Consider the following 20933-nt stretch of genomic DNA (forward strand, 5'->3'; position numbering starts at 1 on the left):
TTAATTTAAAATATAAATAAATTTGAATTTAAAAATAAACCAAAAAATGAATATTGATTAATAAGATGACTGAAAACTGACTGGAAAAAACAATCGAAATTTATAATAAAATGACTGTAAATTGACTAAATATTGACTGAAAATTGACTAGAAATTCATTGAGAAATGACTGGAAAAAACAATCGAAATTTGTAATAAAATTACTGGAAATTGACTGGGAATTGACCCTGAAAATGACTCAATCAACAGTCAATTTTCAATGAATATTGATATAGAAATTGACTGTTTTCTATCAATTTTTCTATTGAAAATGAGTAATTTTCCATTAAAGATTGATAGTAAATGCTGGCTGGGTATGCATATCATATACATACATACATATTTTCATATCAATAAATTAGATAAATTTTAAATAAATATTTCGCACACCAAGAAAAGTATAGTAATGAATCTAAGTATGTCTCTACCTATGCATATAATACATAAGTGAATAGGATACCAAATCCAAAGATATCAATTCCTAAATATTTCCCCGCCAAAAAACGAAAGTAAAAAATGGTAGGTTACAGCCGAACTTAACTCTTCCTTATTTGTTTGCTTTTAATAACTTTCGGAACTGGCAGATCATTTATAACTAGAAAAAGTACTGAGAACGCCGGGTACAGGTGTTAACTATAATTTTGAAGTAAAGTATTGCATTTATAAATGCACATATGTATAATTCAATTCAAAAACATAACAACATGTTGTAATAACCCTACCTGCATACTTATGTATATCGTATTTATATAGATACGTAAATATTAGTATGCAATAAAACAGATGCATCTGTATAAAGTATATAATATATATGAAAGTTTATGACAGGCATACATATATACTTTCATTAGCTTTATTTGCTATATTTATGGCCGAGATTCTCTTTCTATTTGTGGGGTGCCTCTTCATTTCTATTTATCTATTTGTTTAGGTGTTGTCTGAGGCGGAATTTGAACTTACAACTTACAAAGTCACAAGCACACACTAAGTTACCGCGAACACTGTATGTTTTATATTAACAAACAATAAGAGAGTCTTTGGTAAAAGCTGAAGTCTTCGCTTGTTGTGCTTGCCCATCTTTAGGTGCCGTCTTCCACATAAACATCAGCTAAAATAAGAAGTAACCGTCGTTCATGTCTCTTTCTTCACAATAGTGAGGTACAAAGCTCTATGCTTAATCGTCAGTCGGCTATTGGAAGGTGCACACGCCACCTGTTGCTTTGTGAAAGTTTTAGCCCAATCCCGATATGTTAAATCGTTATATGTAAGATTTCGTTTCAACACAACACATCTTAAACGTATACATTAATTTTGCAAGTCGGTAAATGCTGAAAACTTATTGATTTAAAGTAAATGTAAATAAAGTTTTTATGTTTGTTGTTGTTTGGTTCTATTTGGTGATTTTAAATTTCAATAATTATCTGTGAAGCTTTTCATTTACGAATTTTGTTCAAAATACTTTCTGTATAATTAAATTTGTTATTTTCGAGTCTAATGACCTGAGTAATTTTTCAAGTAAGAGGTGTGGTTCGCGTTAATTCGATTATAAGTGTCGCAGTTCGCTACCATCTACGCATTTTTTTCGTATCAGTTTATTTTATACCGGTGCAGTGATTGCATCGCTAGACAAGACAAGACAATTAACGTTTTTTTGGAGTTTTTTGAAACTTTAAAATGCCATGATGCATTTGGCCAGCAATGTGTGTATATACATACGTATTCATTTTCAACCGTAAACTATTCTGATTATTGAATTTGTGAAAGTGTTTTTCTGAAAGCTAGTTATTACAATACTTACATATACATAGTTATATGTGCATATATAGGTATGTGTGATCAAACGCAAATGATGCGCTTGGTCGCTCATGTTTATATACCGAAGTTAAAGTGCAAACTGTTTATAGCTACATATATGCCAAAATACATATATACTACATACATATGTATATGGCGCACATATAAAAATTACTAGCGAGCATAAAACAAATTGTATGCATGTACATATGTACTATATATATTTTTAGCCAATTATACCAAGTTTATGGAATGTTTAATATATCATCCATATATCTACGTATGCATGTGTGCACTAAATTTTTTTCCGCCAAATTAAAGTAAAAGTGAAATTTTAAATATAAAGTGCCTTATAATTTCACATACACTGTAAAAAAAAATTTTAGAACTCAGAACGTTCAGAACAAACAACATAACAGAAACAAAATCACGACCTATCGAATGAACTTTTTGATAATTAAATATGTGTCAGTGTATTTGGATTGTTTTTTTAAGTAAATTTCCAACATTTACAGAATTTGGAAAGTCCAAGTTATCAATTTTTGTAGTCAAGTAAGTAGAGATCCTAGTTCAACTATAATCTTACATATGAATACAATTGTTTAACCCAAATGGAAAACTGGTGGAGTTCGATAGGAACGTTTCGTATCATAAATAGTCTGGAAAAATATTTTTGTACAATTTGAATAAACAATACCGCAAAGGGTACTGCTATTATGATCGCAATTCTGTTATTTATATATTAATTTAATATTCGCTTTTTCAGAAAACATAGGGGTAGTTTGTGCAGATAACAAAATATAATATTTCTGGTAAACATCTATGCCATCGTTTACTACGATGAGTAAGGGCAGGAATAAAATTCTATGTATTTAAAAACATGGGCCAAGATAACGATTATCTTTATGATGGTAGACTGTATCTCAGTATTTTAAGCTTTTTTGCTAGATTAAATAAAAAATTATATGCAACACATTACGAGTATTTCTCTAACCTCTCTTAGCCCAGTGGCGTAGCTAGGGGGGGCGGCGAAGGGAGCCGTCGCCTCGGGCGCAACGTCTTGGGCTCGGCAAAACGATCTTCGCTGTTTTTTAATATTCAAAAAAATACTTCAACAAACTTTTTTTGCAAAATTTATTATAAAAGATAAAGAGTTGTACACTCACAATGTAATCATCTGAATAACAATGAAAAATATGAATTTTTACTCGAATACTCTTCAGTCTTTGAATTTGTCCTATATCTTTTGGCTTATATCTTTCTTAAAAATAGTGATAGAACTTAAAGATGCATTTTTCTAGCTTTGTCCAGCGACGTGTCACTCTCAAAGTTACCCTATGCTTTGAATGTAACAAATACTTTTATTTCTCCAAGTTTTCAAAAATTTTATTTAAAAACTCCAATTCGGGCAAAAATTCCTGCAATTTGTGTCAAAAGTGTACAAGATATAGGGCGAAAATGGGTTTTTTCTATGGCTTTTAATAAGATGTCTTGTAAATTTACTATCAATTTCCTCAGAAACCGTATTGTGAGAATTTTGGAACTTCAGAATTTGCGTGGCTTCTAGTTCCTAAATTTTATATACTTAACATCGAACACATTTTGTAAAAATTCACTTTTGTTCGAACCACCTCATGAAACTTGTAGGTAGGTAGATATAGGGGGGAGGCAGAACATCCTTGGCCCCGGGCGCCCGAAGTTGTAGCTACGCCACTGTCTTAGCCTCAGCTGTGTGTCATCTAACTTTCAAATCACTAATAGGATTTGTTTCTGCATTTTTCATATACCACATTATTTTCTTTAATAATACTCACTCTTCACATGCTTTCAATAGTTCCATTTTTGCCATTGACAATGGCGATGAATGCTTGAGAAATTGTTATATAAAATAATTTATTGAATCTTGCATTTCGATCGGCTGCGAATTTACATATGTATATACATATATGTATGTATATATACCAGCAGTATGCGATTGCTTCAGATGAAAAAGAGCACTTTTACTTTTACTTTTGTAGTTTTTTAAACAAAGCACACTTTTTTGCATTACAATGTATTTCATAACCGTAGTTTCAGTACTTCTTTGTGGATACTTCGTAGGCATCTAATTCTTGTCGTTATTTTAGGGATACCAACTAAATCTGGATTGTTACGGAGCATAAGAGTTTTGTTTGCCTAATGATTGTTTGTATATAATATTTGTAATATTTAGATATAAATGATCAGGATGAAAAGATGAGTTCAAATCCGGGTGACTGTCTGTCCATCACCCGTCTGGGCAAGCCGTAACTTGAGTAAAAATTTAGATATCATAATGTAACTTGGTACACGTGCTCTTTGGTAAAATGGAGATCGAAGATAGCTGTTAAGCGAAAACTTATAAAGTGTCATAACTAAGAACTAAATTATGATATAGAACTGTAATTTGGCACAGGGGATCGCAATAATAAAAGGCAACTTTGGGCTAAAAACTTAGAATTTTGGCCCTGAACTTTAATAGGTTTAATGTAAATATCTCTTTAGCCACTTAAGCTACAAAAACCAAATTCGCTCATGATAAATTTTTTAAGCTTCCACCGACACTGTAAAAAGAGAAATCGGAAGATAACCCCGTCCACTCCCCAAATAACGGTACTGTTAAAAACTACAAAAAATCGATAAATCAATAACTGAATACGACAGAGACATAAAATTCTACACCCCGGTTGGTATAGAAAGGGTTAATAGGAGCCGGAATAAAAACTGGACGATGGGCGTGTAACCGACCACTTTTAGGTGAAATCACATACCTCGGGATCTGCCCGACCGATTTCGACCAAATTTGGTACGTGACATTCTCCTCACACACATCACGCCTCCTTCCCATATAACACAATTTCTAATTCCGTCTGATTTTTTCCTTTCCAGTGTACAAATCATGAAGCAATTAATTTAACGGGATAAAACTTTGCACAAGACAAAGGGCGAATGGCATTAGAATATGCCAAGAAAAATTGTTCAAGCCCTTAAGTACGAAATGGTTGAAATCCAGTACCTATAGTTGACTTTTTACCGCATATATCGGTCAATGTGTGAGATATATAATTGAAATTCAAGGATAAATCTTTCCTGACAATAATCTGTGTGCCAAGAAGGGGCTGACTCGAATCAATACTTTCATTAACTCCCATACTTAATACAACGATTTTCGAACTTCCAGGAGACTTTATACCTCATATATCGGCCATATGTAAGTTATCTCATTGAAAATGGTATGAATGAGGTCTCTTAATGAATCTCAGGGAACATTTTATTAGTATGTGGCATTCTGTGTGATTTTTTTAAGTTGCAAGATTATAAAATGATCGAATGCACTCGAACTTAGACCTTTCATTATGATGGAAGGATATCATTATTTAATAACTGATATTTTTATAGATCTTAACGATTAGATAATTTTCACCGCACAAATAGTCGCCCAATAGAATCAAATCACATGATTTAGCTGAGCAAGTCAATTTATAGTAGCCAAAGAGTATGTATTATTTTAAATGTAAAAAAAGTACTATACAAAATGTAATTCTAAAAAAACTTATTGATACTGATAAAAAAATTTCAATTTATAAATACGAGATTGAGTATTTTTTATCCCTCTATAAAAATATAAGTATATACATATTACATATATCTAAGTCAAAGTTGCGTGATAAAACTTTAAGTTGAAACGAAAAGCATTTAAAAGAAAGAAGGATTTGGGTCATAGAGTTTTAAAATATTATATTAAAAAGAAAATTACAAAAGAAATGTGCTGATCAATGAGTCTTGGTTGATATTCAAAAAGTGCATCTATATTCATTGGACTGTAAATGTTTTTATTCTTTAAACCTGACCGAAAGTGGTTAAAATAATGAATAACTTTTCACAATATATAAAAATAATAATAAAGATACGTTCCCATTAAATTTCATAAACTGTGTAAACGTACAACAGAACAAAGCCTAATCAATCAGTTAAGATAACTACATATAATAAATACTTTGTACAAATATTTCTAGAATTATTAAAAACAAACTATAAGCGGCATCATAGGTAACATCGCCAGCTTTTCTGTTCAGCAAGACAACATTATGCATTCGCATAAATTAAACACATGTGACTCAACGGGTAGCGTTTCATCAGTAGAAAGACCTAATGCAGGCGCATTGGCATTGCACTATGCCGCAGCACGCGGCTGTTTAGACTGTGTACAATTGCTTGTTGGAGCATCAACAGATATATGGTAAGTTCCTTCGAATTTTCTTTTGCACATCTTTTATAAATATACATGTGTATATATGTATATAAATTACACATAGTATATCAACATATGCATTTATACATATACATATGTATGTGAATCTGACATACACATACACATTCAAAGTATCGACACAATTATAACTAAATACATTATCAATTATGGTGAAAGTTATTAGTTCAGCATGAAATTATTTATAATTTATCGCACAAAGGGGGTTAGTGACAAAACAGATTAACAAAATATGTAGATTTATGTATATGTATTTCAATAAGCATAGTATAAAAATGGCGATTGAAATAGAGATAAATAGTTATTTCAAAATATTAAATCAGTTTGAAGAAAAAAAGGACCATTAAATAAACTTACTCTATGTAATATGAGATAATGAGTAATTTGGGATAACAGATATGCAAATATGGGATAATATTATTTAATATTGAGAAAGAGATGTATACGTATATAAGTATGTATATTGTTGTTTATGGTCAGACTTAAATTTGAGCATCGAATGGCGCTAATGATTTTTTCAACTCTTCGTAAATTCGTTTCGAGGGGTTTATAGATCAATAATAAGTATATTTATGCAATTTGGATTATGGATCTTTCCCCACGATTTGTGTAACGGTGAACTAGGAATGAATTGATTCAGATCATGGTGGTGATCTACTATCATTCCATACTTTTGGTAAAAGTGTCATCATATTGATATACATACATATAATAGATGAAATTAACTTTTGACTTTAGTTGATACTCATTGATTAGTAACTAGTAGAACTGCTGAATTCAAATGTGACCACAACAACTACCGATGGAATGTAGGTAAATTAGACTATCTCAGAGCATTTCTCTCATTTCTCTATTACATTTTACATACTCAGTTATAATAGCACATGTACTATGTACATATGAATAAAGAAAGCTGGATAAAATACAAGCAGCGGAGATTGTTACCCAACTCGAGCGATGTATTCATGTATGAGTTGTTCGTATCTCTGGCTTTGGCGTGTGACTGCATTTGACTGTATCAAATGTGTTGTATTTGAGTGCCATCGAGTCGGCTGCAAGGCTGCGGAAAGGTGCACAGCGCTCTGACCGGCGTTGTGCTGCTTTTGGTGCACCGACAAGCAACGGGTTTCTTGAGTGCTTAGCTTAGTAGTGACTTACATTTCTGTATTCGTATTTAGTGTCTTGAAGTAAGCGGTAGTTCGTTTGGACTCAGTGGTCACGGTTTATGTTTGGTTGAAGAAGATAGAAAGGCAGTCGGCCGTGGCCAGTTTTCGCGTGTAACAGAAACGGTTTTATTTCTACTGATTGCTTGCTTTATCAACTGTAGGCTGCACGTTGTAAACATATTTTGTTCGGCTATTCGGTATATGCACGTACTTTTAAGCATATTAATATGTATCTTTTTAAATAACGTTCGTAAATGTGGTTGGTAAATTCAAAGTTATTTTATTGATAGTGTGTAAAGTTGAAGCGGTTGAATTTGTCAGACGTTCTCTATTTTTTGCTATGCTCTCCTTCTTCTAAAATTAACAGATTCTTGGCAATTAAAATGTTGGAGCCTGCTATTACTATTATTTAAAGATCATCGAACCGAAACATGTTTTAAATGCATATTAATGCTGAAAATATAATAGATAGTAAATACTACTTCCACGAATAAGTGTACAAACATTAAAATGAAAAGGTACAAAAACTTATATCACATGCTACCTTTTGCAATTTCAATTGACCTAAGACACATACATACATATACCATATACATTATTATATTACTATAAGTATGTAAATAAATGTTAGACTTTTAATATACATATGTATGAATGCACTGACGTATGCATACACATAAATACGTTTGTAACACTAATCATAAATCGTTTGTGAAAATATGATTGAGAATTAATTGATATCGCTTTACTTACATATGTATGTACTTTTAAACTTTTTGGTAATATATTGTCACCATTATGGGAAATTGTTAACTGCTTCGAAACTGCAACTTTCCTGTCAAATTTTATATAAGTACATATGTTAATATAGCTAGATATACAGTATTAACGTAAGCTATTTGTTTTTGCTTCTCATCTGTCGTGGAACATATGTACCATTCGTACCAATGTACGATCAAGTTGCTACAAGAATGAAATCTGTAGTAAAAACATACCAAAAAAAATACGCAAAGAGTACGATTTAGGAAAATGAGAGCGGTAAATACAAGTCTATCCAAATGTACGTAAGAAGCATCTATAAGCGAACTTGCATTTTAAGACTGAGCCAGCCGAAGAAATTAATCACCTGCTTGTGAAACCGGGCCGAGCCGTTTCACCTGATGCGCTGGTGCTTTTTAACCATTCACTGCGGAAAATCCGAGCAGTAATGTTGCGCCTTCTATAATTTAACTACGTTAACTGCTATGCAGTGATATAGTTAGTAAAATTTTCATTTGCAAAAACTTTATGCTTGTATTATTAACTACGAGAATTGAATAATTTTAATTACTGTACTTAAAAATTAATGCGCCCAAACTGTGTCTACGAAATGTTAACAAAAATATTTACACTTGTACTATGTTTGTTTAAATATTAAGTTGTGCGAAAGTTCAATGTTCATCGATTTTTCCCTTACATATATATTTATGTATGTATGTATCATAATTGTGTGTTATTGTGAAAGTTGCCAAAGAAAATCAATGGAAAGTGAAAACGGTAGATACTCTCTTAGTCTAATTACATAGGATTATTAACTGATATAGTAAATTGAATTATTGAGAATTAATATCTTCATTATTAATTATTTTGGTTCAACGCAGTTTTTATACTTGAATTAATACCTTCTCAGTCATTTGTATTTATAATATACCTTGAATTGAAGGATTCAAAAGCCTTATAACTAAAAAGAATGCACATTTTAATCGAATGTCTCTCTCTTAACGATTCGTTTGCTATATTATGACAACACAGTTATTTCTCTACAATCAGTGGTAGAAAAGGCTTTTTCGGTAGGATGACCACTAGTTTCACTTCCTACCGTCGTAGCAAAGTAAAAAGTAAATCGAATAACGACATTTCTTCTATTGTTGCTGAGATGAACGGTGTTAGTGGTATGGCAGATAGCTTACCTCAGCACATATCTAACGATGATATCTCAGATTTAGCTGAAATGGTGGACCCAACTGTGCGAAAAGAGATCAATCTCTCCAGTGAAGATGTAGCTGTTGTACGCAAAGAACACAATAATCGACGCAGCGTTGTAAGGTAAGCATTTCAACGTCAGTACTTAAAATCTGTTGCTAAAACGAATAATTCCATGATTCCGAGTACTATGCATATTGATATTCACCATTCGATCCATAAAAAGTTGCTATCTTAAGTCTTTTGTATAATGAAAAAGTAATTTTTTGCCTTCGTTATTGGGATATGTACCTTTGTTTAGTAACAAAAGGAAAGAAGGATATCATTGTCATTTTAAAAGCATTCTCTAACATTACGTCATTTGAATATACATAAATGAGAGCAGAAAAAAAATAATATTATAGAAATATAGTTATAAGTGTTTGAAAAATTTTATTCGATTGGTCCCATTCTTGGTATCTAAACACTACCCACAGGTTGCATAGAAGAGATATTTGCATTTATTGTATTTGAAACGAAACCAAAATAAGTTTATGCACTGATTTAAGCCTCATACAAAAGACAACTAGCTCGGCTAGTCTCAGTCTCTCATTCTGCAACAGTTGTGATTTTATTCTGATCGCTCTGCTTAATTACGTTAAGGAACATTTAATAATAATGGAGAAAGTATAAAAACTTGTAGAGTCATTTTGCAAGTACATACATAGTAGTTTGAGAATTTTTTAAGAAAATCAGACAGATATATAAACATCACTAAATCAGGAAATTTGTTTATTGTGAACACTATCATTTAAGTATACATAACTTTGTCCAAAAATATAAAAATGGAAATTTTTTAAAGTATTTGTGTACTAATAAAAATTTCTTTTCAATTTATTTTCATTTGTGCCGCATTGTCCGTTCATATTTTATTATTTATGTTTTCAAAATGTTTTAAGATCTAAAACTATTTATAAATAATTGAAAAGTACTACATATTCTCCCTCACCTCATAAGCCTGGTTTCCCATCAGTCCATTTCCGTGTACTTCATGCATTTCTGGTTCTTTTAAAATATAAAAAAATATCCGGTAAAAGTGCCTGTATAAAAAAAGCAAAACAAACAATCGTAATACGAGTTTCTTAAAAATATTCCAAGGAAAATGGCAGTTTATTTAGTCTTTACCCCCTCTGACATATATGTTTGCTGTAAATAGAGGAAGCAGACCTCCCTGACGGATATAACCTCCTCATTCGAGCAAGTCGCCAAATTTGGCCATTTTTTTGTCTACTGTTTTAATATATGATGTGTATTGGATTAAAAGCGTTGAACACTGAATAGAAGTGTTATGACCGTTGTATTTCTCATGCCGACTATTTAACTCTTGAACACTTCGGTCTCTTGAGATACTACTTCTGTCGCATTATACTTATAGGTTCAATAAAAGGTGTTATAACCATAACCATATAAAACAGCTGATCGAACCAACTTTACGGGCAGTTTACAGTTTCCAATTACTTGAATACTTTGGTCTCTTGAAATACTACTTCTGTCGCATTATACTTATAGGTTCAATTAAAGCTGTTATAACCATAAACATATAAAACAGTTGAACTGCAAATGGGATTATTTTTAATGGGTAAGTGGGTACTAATGGAATACAATACCAATCTTTCGAAACCGTACCTTTGCTTTTTCTTAAGTTATCTTTAATTCAATTGAATCGATGAAATCTTTTATAAGAATTGTATGCCAAAAGATAGTGCTGCCACTACCTTATTTAAATTTTTGGCCAAATCCATTATTAGACTTTCCATACAACATATTATTATATATAATATTTTAGGAGACTTACAGAAAATAAAATAACAGAATTTGGTGAACTATTAACATAATTTAAGATCTTGTACATCGCTTTCTTTTTCCCCTGTGTGATTGTTTTTTGGTTTTTTTTTGTAATTCGGTGCTAACAAAGATATAGCGCCTTATTTTATGTTTAATTAGCACTACTTTGAGAGATGGCAGTGATGTTATGTTAATGATTTGCAATAAAAATGTCAGCTAAATGCCAAATTCTAGATAATCCACGGTTTTTCTCAAGGATTGACAGATAGACTGATGTACAGACAGGTATTGCTTCGGGGCACTTTGCTTATTTTGGTTTATATAACCATATACATATGTCTATCGATTATTTGAAAGTGATACAATTAACCATTAAGTTAATAAAGAAGTGCGAATGTATATTATTTTCAACATATATATACATATATATATACATCGCTTTCCTTTTCCCCTATGTGATTGTCTTTTGGGTTTTTTTTTTGTAATTCGGTTACCATATACATATGTATGTTGAAAAGCAAAATGTTTTAGTTTTGTGTTAAAAACCCTTCTAGAAAAAGGGTTGTCTTTTTACATTCAAATGCGAACTATAATAAATTTAAAATTAAATATATGAGCATTATTTTTTCACTTTACCCTTTATAGCGCGAATACACAAATGGACAATGATGTCACACCGGTCTACTTGGCAGCGCAAGAAGGGCACTTAGAGGTGCTAAAATTTTTAGTGCTTGAAGCTGGTGGTTCTCTCTATGTACGCGCACGCGACGGTATGGCACCGATACATGCTGCTTCACAAATGGGATGTTTGGATTGCCTCAGATGGATGGTAAACGTATTCATTATAATTTTTTGATCGGGGTAGCCGTGTGTGATATGTATATGTTTTTCTACTATATAATTAAAAATACACTATTTTACATACATATACATATGTATATGTGTATGGAAATAATATTGTTTTTTTTTTATTTTTATATTTTGTGGCCGTAATACTAAAACTTTACTTAACTTTGCATATACACGTACAAAGGTGCAAGATCAGGGTGTTGATCCAAATCTACGAGATGGAGATGGTGCTACACCACTACATTTTGCCGCGTCAAGAGGACACCTTTCCGTGGTACGATGGTTGCTTAAACATGGGGCAAAACTGTCTTTGGATAAGTACGGCAAGTCGCCCATTAACGATGCAGCAGAAAATCAACAAGTAGAGGTGAGATCTTGTTCTATATGTCGAAATTTAATTAAGGTCTCTTAATATCATCACTTTTCAATTAAACATGTTTCTTTATTTATCTTTATTTTCTCTGTATGTCTATTCGACAATTCAAGTGTCTTAATGTGTTAGTACAACACGGTAGTACAATAGACTATGGTTGTCGGGACAGGCATACTCAACAACGACAGAAAACTTGTTCATTATCTAATAAGGAATTTCAAGAGATGCAAAATTGCAGTTTCAATAGAAGTGATGGAGGTAACTGTATCAACAACAGCTCAAACGGAAGCTTTAACTCGAATAGTAGTAAGCAGACTAGTTGCAGTAACACCATTAAATCGAAGACATCTTCGTCTTTAAGTTCAGATATTGAGCCCTTTTATTTGCATCCACCACCGATCTCTATGGCCCATAAACGTATTGAGGCCATTTATTCACATTCTCAACAATCGCGGTCATCTTCTGAGAAATTATACAATGGCCAAATGGTGCCTAATGATGGCTTGTATGTCAATCCAATGCGTAACAGTTTCTTTACTCCTCCTTCCCCGACTGGCAGTGTTTCTGGAGAATCATTTTTTCTCCACGACCCTCATGAACTAATTTATAATCGAGTTCGGGAGCTGTTCGATTCCGATTGCAACAGTGCTGGAAATTTAAAACCGAAAATGAATCGCCACAAAACTAATAGTCATAACAAAATACATAAATCAAAAACAATAAACAATGCAGTTGTTGTACAAGCAGATGTTCACTCCAGTTCAAGTGGTACAGGAAGCGGATCAGAAGAATCTATATCCGTTTCTATTCAATCGAGTATGAAATTATCTAAAACTAACAACTTTCGAAGTCAAAGTTTTAATCTTCACACTAAATGTAACAACGAAAGTAGCAGCTACGATCAAGATCTCAGCGCCAGCACCAGCACAAAAATCATTACCAATGATAATAAAAAAATTAATACCAATTTAACTTCTGGAATCAACTATAATAAAATTAGCAACAATAATATTAAAATTGATAAACAAAATCAAGTAGCTAAACAACCTAAAACGAATTATTTAAACAATGACAAGCTGAGACTAGAAAGTTCACATGACCATGATTACGAGGATATATATTTGGTTCGTGAGGAGGCGCGAAAAAACAAAAGTAAATACGGTTCTGGACGATCACGTTCCCGTGATAGTGGGTCTCATTCACGCTCAGCTAGCACTTCCTCAACTCGTAGCTCAGATTTCATACTACAATACAGCAATCATGTAAGTAATCATATATTGGAAAACTTTTGTAATTCTTGGTTGGTTGGTTTATAGTCACTGCCTATCGAATTAACGTCCTAATTTCACTGTTTATTTTGGAGAGGTTTTACGTTAATCCATGTCATATCAAATTAGTTGAGTTTCTTAAACTTATTTAAAAAAAATGGATTTGAATTTTAGACTATGAACAGCAAGCATCAAAGTGAGCGGCTGAATCGAAATAAATCACAATCGACTATAGGAATACATAGCAAACCCAAATACGAGTTATCACAAAAGGAAAGTTTTACCGTTAAAAATGTCAATCTAAAGAACCTGCTCAACGCTAGTAGCAATGTCAATTGTGGTGTTAAAAGCGACACATATGAAAGTGTGTGTCCAATAGAAGATATTGCTGAGCGTACCAAGCAATCACAGAAAAACTCCGTTATTCGAAATAATCTTGATTGCAGTAGCACTGGGAGCAACAGCAATATATTCCACCCAACATGCAATGATGGCAACACATGCGACCGCCAGTTAAAACGAGTTTCATCTGCTCCGCCTATACAAAACATAGACATCGGTATGTTCCACAAATGCAAATATATGTACATTCATATACATATATGTTCATACATACATACTAACTGAAGTACATAGTTACGCGAAAACATAAATTTTCGTATCATTTCAGTAAGTGGGCCTCCGCCTCCTCCACTGCCGCCACCGATGAACTCACTTTTACACAAAAGAATGCAATTAGTTACATCAGATCCCATGAACTTTTATATTAGTAACTCAAATAGTAATTTGGATAATATAGATTCCGATTCCGGACTTGAGGTAATTGAGGAACCAAGTTTGCGCCCATCTGAGTTGATCAGAAGCAAACACAACCGAACAATGTCTACAATATCAGGTGAGATGCAAATATGCTCATCAATATACATATGTACATATATCTTTGGTAGCAAATAAGCTCAGGTAATCGTAGTTTTCATTTCAAGTCAAATATTGACAATCAACTCATCTCTAGATATTTTGATCAATATATTTACTGTAAAGAAGAGAAGAAGCTCGTTTTATTTATGAAATTCAAAGCTAACTAAACAAAACTTTACTAACATAAAATGTATGTTCTTAGTTAAATAAGTTAGTGTTATGTGTATATATAAAAATCTTAAGTGAGTATACCTACTACTTACATACCATAAATACATATGAATGTGTATACATTTATAAATATCCTGTAAAATCCCAAATTTGAAAATTGACCGCAACAAAGGTCATACTTATACATACATATATGCACATTTGTATTTGTATTCCAATACTAAATTGCAAATTAAATGGGAATTTTGAAAACTTCACGATTAAAAGTTGTACACCGGATCGGCTGGTTCAGTAACTTTCCTTATTTTTCACTCCAAATTTGCACATTAACCATTTGCACATATACATTATTAACTTCAAACATGTAGAGATGCACATCTTTAACCATGTAAGTGCTATATACCAGTATATAACCAAGACAAGTGAAAAGATACCAATGAAAGTGAATGTGGAGTTGCGCGGCTTGGTAATGGACAGGCTAGTATTATAACAACATATCCCAACAAACAAAACATCTATGCTATGCTACAACGCGACATGTTGCACAGAATATTTGTAGATGGCAGTTAGTAGAATAATATTTCCCTACCCAAGGTACGATTATTTTCTTAACTACTTGGATAGTCCCACTCTCAAAATGGTATTAGTAAACAGAAAAAGTGTAAATAATTTTACGAATTTAACAGATTTAAGTGAAAGCTTATTTATCCTTCCCATTAGATTCAGTTACTTGGGTATCTCTTGATTTCAATGTGAATGAACGTACGTTCATATATTCATAGAGATGTAGATATTGCATTTTTATGTCAATGTGTTGGTTAATACTCAAACGACATTAATAATGATCATAGCCACTATGTGTGCCCACTTTAGTAACAACCAGTCGGATATGCTTTAGTTGCGTTGATGCCATCCTCTGAACCGCTACACAAAATACTTGACCATCGCACGGTCAATTCCACAAGCACGTCATAACTTCATACTATTATTTGTAAAACTTTACGTTAATACTTCTTAAAGCATTAAACTAACAGCGAACATATGTTAGGTCAAAAGAAATTCTCTCGACGAAATTATTTCACGTTGCGTTTTTCCCATTTTGACATATTTAATATTCGTTGTAAGTATAATGTGATGTGTGAATTGTATGCGTTATACATACATAACAATAACGACATCCAAAAGGTTGTGTCTTGTACCATATTTGTGGAAGACTATAACAAAATGACACGAAAATCGCAACTAAATATAATCTTCAATCATACTTAGATACATGGGCCGGTATAACAATCCAAGGGATTGTCCTTGAGGATTAATTTTGAAAATGATTAATACAAATATCTGTCAAAGAAAAAAAATTATAATTTATTTTTTGAATTTTGAACACATTCTTATATTTGGACATCCTAGAAATACGTATATACTATACTTGTACTACATATGTACATATGTTGTATACATATATGTACATATGTATATAGTATATATATATTTTTTTTAATAGTTTTGACTTTTAATGTGAGATATGCTTATATATTGTAATATATAAGTCTTCAAGCTGGATCAAGCTGAACACAGTGTTTTATTAAAATCGGTGAATTAGTTTAGGATATAACCGCGTAAGCGGTGTCTACGCCAATAAAGAAAAATATTTAGTTTAGGAGTTTACCCCTGACAAAACGTGACACGTCGTCCAACACATCGTTTGATTTTTTGCCAACTATCTCCATTAATTTCATTTTATAGTGAATCCAGATGATTTTGGTTTGAGTTTTCTGGACATATTTTTCGAGTACATAGCAATGGCAGAAAACTTTGTTTTTCAAACAAATTTGTTTAAATACATTAAAACAGTTTCATAAACTATTCAGTTACATTTATTGTAAAAAAGATGAATACATCAAACTTCGTATATACACAAATTATACATACGCATGCATACATATGTACATATATGTACATACATACATATCCACTGTTAATTCTTATTATTATTTTACAGCAAACAAGAAAGCTAAACTTCTTAATAGCAGTTGTAATGGGAATATACAAAACTCTGCGTCACTTGCAACTATTAGCTGTCTTACACCTAGCAGAGAAAATTTTACTTGTGACAGTTATCACGTTTGCAATGATCAGAAAGATGAGAGAATTCAAGTGCAAAATTACCATTCAAATCGAGCAGATACCCAGCAACATCTATTACCCCAAAGCTATCAGCAATCTCAAATGTTTGGATCTTCCGCCGAAGATCACTACGAACTACAACAAACACAGTATGGGTACAGCAATTCAAATGGCAATATAGTAAGTGGCACACGTCCCGGTGGTCCAAACTTAGTTAATAAACAGTTAGTACTTCCCTTCGTGCCACCCAGTTTTCCAAACAAATCACAAGATGGCGTAACACATCTTATAAAGCCTTCTGAATATCTAAAAAGTATAAGTGATAAACGATCATGCCCTTCTTCAGCAAGGTGAGTGTGCTTATTTGATTATATATCTACATATATACATACATTGATGATATTTACTTTACATTTAATTGGCATTTATATATTATTAACCGAATTTCAACCTGATATATGGACAATATACATAAATGTACATACTTATTTATTTGGAAAAATATACATGGGGTGCTACTTAGATATGTACGTATGTATGTACAAATAGACAGAGTAGTAACCTACAAACATTGCTTTAAAAATGAATGCTCTTACTCACTGCAAATTTTCAACGAATACCGTAAATGAATTAGTGCATTCAATTTGCAAAAATATCCACTTCGCCTTGCTAATCGCGTGCCGCATGAGAGAACGTAGCGTCTGCTAGATTGAATGGTCCATTTCACCAAAGCATTTATTTATGCATTGGCGTGTGTATTTATAATTTATGCGAATTTTCCTAAAAAGTTATTTTCATGTTCAAATGAAGTTATTAGTTCTTCAGTTCAGTAGTAAAAACGATGATATTACGAACGCATCCAAGTAGGCATCGGTTAGTTAAGTTTTCCAAGTTTATTGTTTGAACAAAATCAAATATTAAAAAATCTTTTTACCAGCCTAAGTAGGTATGTATAATACATTTGTACATGTATTCTCATTTAGATCCACAGATACTGAAGATTACATGCATATTCAAGTGGCTAATCAGCACGGAGTTAACTGCGAGCCTCCAAAGCCTCCACCTCCGCCACCACTTCCAACTCATCCATTAATGCATCAAAATGAAAAGCAAAACAATATAAAAACAGGAAACATTAATCATGTATCTGTGGTTAATCAGGACACTGCCACACGTAAGCAGCATCAACCCCTCTCCGCCATCTCCATTCAAGATCTTAACAGCGTTCAGGTAAACCTTATTTAATACATAAGTATTGTGTAATTTTACATGGATTTATGTGGAATTTCACAGCTTCGTCGTACTGATACCCAAAAAATGCCCAAGCCGTATCAAATGCCAGCACGCAGTCTAAGTATGCAGTGCCTTTCCACGTCAGCTGATTCTTACCTTAAAACGGATTTAATTGCCGAGTTGAAGATATCAAAAGACATTACGGGCATTAAGAAAATGAAAGTAGAGAAACAGTTGGCCGGTCAGTTCGATATTGAACATTATTCCGAAATTTCTAAGCAATTTTCGACAAACAATTATATGGATCAAGTAAGGACATAAAACCATATTGTGTATTAACTTGACAGGTATTTAATTTGCAACCAAAGCTTTATATGCAGATTCCAGAAAAAGATCAGGCTGGTAACATCATTCCGGATTGGAAACGTCAGATGATGGCGAAAAAGGCAGCCGAACGAGCTAAGAAAGAATTCGAAGAACGAATGGCTAAGGAAGCAGAGAATAGGCGCCTCTCACAAATACCTCAATGGAAACGAGATCTACTAGCCAGGCGAGAGGAAACCGAAAATAAACTAAAGTACATGCATAATAAATTTCGTTTTCAAGCCACTACTAAACAGTCGCACATAAATATATATTTGCATTTTTCTAGAGCATCAATTTATACACCCAAGGTGGAGGAAAATAATCGTATAGCTGAAACTTGGCAACTTAAGAATCGAGCAATTTCAATTGATAACATTAATTTGGTTTCTCCGAGCGTTGATACCCTTCCAATTGCTTCCGGCACTTTTGACAGTAGTAACAAGGAAAACAAAGAACAAAATGAACAAGCTGCGATCATAAATATTCCAGTATCAGATGATGATATCAATAGTAATCAATATAACAAAGGAGATGAAGCAGATAACATAATACCATGGCGAGCCCAGTTACGAAAAACCAATAGCAGACTAAGTTTAATTTAAGAACGAAAATTTCTTAACCCTAATTCAGATTTACATAATTGTGAGTTTGAACTAACTACTTGAGAATTTCATCTTTGCTGTTTACAGTTTATATGTGTACGTAAGTATATATTATACATTTGCATCAACTGAACAATTCTTTACTCCTTAACAAAATAGTATATGGAATAGTTGACTTCGAATCGCCAAATGTGTAAAACAAAACTTGGTAGCCTTGAAGATAGCAGTTGTACCACTATGTGAGATATCCAAATACTCTCTCATATAAATTCAAATATATCAAATACTTTGTTGTTGCTTTTACATGTCAAATTTTTAACATAACATGCCGAATCGGAGACAGGTAGCATACGAATCTTTTAAGGATACAATTGTACGACTTTTTGGCAGAACTGAATAAAATATATGCATATGTGTGTCTCGTACAGTTGAGGAAGAACAATCCTACCAATCAAAAACACATTTTGGTTTGGAAAAATGCGTTTTCAATTAATTTAATTTAATATCAAATTAAGATTTTCGATAAATTAGTCATTTTAACATACATAGGATGGGCAACAAACGCCGTTGTCAACAAATTTAATATATACTTATATAAAGAAAGATAAATACTGTTAAACAACAACATCAATATCGGTTTATTTACTGTCATTATATAATTTAATTATATTAATCTATAATATAGCCCTATATAAAGCTGCTGGAAAAATATAAATTAACATACATATTTTTGTAATATTGTACATACATACTTTTTGTGTATAATATTCAACTTAAACCCAGGCAAGTTTACGCACATTTACATATTCTTAATTTACTTATGGCTAACTATAATTTACAATAAAAATACATTTGAGTAAATTGTACTAATATTAAATTATGAATATCTGTGAATTTTGTATTCAACAATAATTTCTCAAAGGAAGAGATGCGAATGCGCTTGCGACCAAGGCTGACGTATACAGCGGAGAAGGAAAAGAGGAAACCTAGAAGAATTATTATTGTTGGTTATATTTTCTGAAATTGTAAATAGCTGGGAATATATTAGCATACTTGAAGGCTGAAGTATGAGGCTATGTGTCAAACGGTAATAAATACATAAGTATGTATGTACACTCAGTCCTTTTTTTACGCGACCTCTTTTTACGCTATTTCACTTTAACGCGGTTATTTTTGCAGCGCAAATTCCTTTTTACGCGAATTTCTCACTTTAACGCGATTGCTTTTTTTCGTTTTTTGCTTGGTCTTAAACTTGCAGCAGAACGTGCACGAATTTTTCAAAAAGAATTGAGTGTATGCATGTTAAGATATAAAGAACTACATCGGAATTTATTGGGTCTAAAAAGAAGCATTCAAACAAAATTAACTGAGTTTATGGTGCAAACTCAGTCGGAGACGCTAAGTCAATCAGAACATCATTCCATAGTTCTTACTATTGATTCTGATACAAATTCTAGTGATATCAGTGCCGGCCATCAAAATAAGCGGCTAAAAATAATTTAAACTACGGATAATGACAGTGATTAAACAGCATTCTTTCGGTTTTTTTCAATAAATCTACCTATTTTCTACTTTCTTCTCTTTTATATGTGGTTTTTGTTTTGTATTTTTTATTTTGTTATGAATGAATAAATCATAAGTCTGAAATTTGAAACTTATTGTATTGCTTTTGAATATTTTTTTGCGCGTATATTTTGTTATACGCGATATTTTTTATATTCGGATCCAATTCGTCAGTTAATATTGGAAAACTAACCATTTTTACGCGATTTTTTTTTACGCGATTAGTGGCAGAACCGAAAATCGCGTAAAAAAAGGACTGAGTGTATAGTATATCATGAAATTGGGCCTATTTAAGAATTTATTCCAACACGTGCACAAAAATTATGTAAATTTCATATTTTCTGCAAAATAAAAGATCAAAGTTCTCAGATTTTAAAGTTATTTAATGAA

At 32.3% G+C, this 20933-nt stretch overlaps 1 protein-coding gene across 10 annotated transcripts; it reads left to right on the top strand.

The window, feature by feature from the left end:
- The first annotated feature begins 5878 nt into the window (after window positions 1-5878).
- On the top strand, window positions 5879-19485 carry LOC126760551 (uncharacterized). Of its 10 annotated transcripts, none has more exons than XR_007667216.1 (14): window positions 5880-6091; window positions 9079-9372; window positions 11719-11902; window positions 12107-12289; window positions 12409-13557; window positions 13738-14122; window positions 14234-14458; window positions 16655-17129; window positions 17763-18009; window positions 18073-18321; window positions 18381-18589; window positions 18665-19080; window positions 19140-19219; window positions 19324-19485. XR_007667216.1 is itself a non-coding variant. In XM_050476256.1 (12 exons), exons 1-12 carry the CDS (start codon window positions 5940-5942, stop codon window positions 18978-18980), a joined length of 4056 nt encoding a protein of 1351 aa, XP_050332213.1. In that variant the 5' UTR covers window positions 5879-5939; the 3' UTR covers window positions 18981-19485. The 10 variants fall into 10 exon arrangements, 5 of the variants coding, with proteins under 5 accessions (XP_050332213.1, XP_050332216.1, XP_050332211.1 ...); XR_007667215.1 differs by having other exon boundaries at window positions 18665-19076; XR_007667212.1 differs by having other exon boundaries at window positions 18665-19219.
- Window positions 19486-20933: the final 1448 nt, after the last annotated feature.

Source organism: Bactrocera neohumeralis, chromosome 5 (genome assembly GCF_024586455.1).
Source record: "Bactrocera neohumeralis isolate Rockhampton chromosome 5, APGP_CSIRO_Bneo_wtdbg2-racon-allhic-juicebox.fasta_v2, whole genome shotgun sequence".
Taxonomy (NCBI): domain Eukaryota; kingdom Metazoa; phylum Arthropoda; class Insecta; order Diptera; family Tephritidae; genus Bactrocera; species Bactrocera neohumeralis.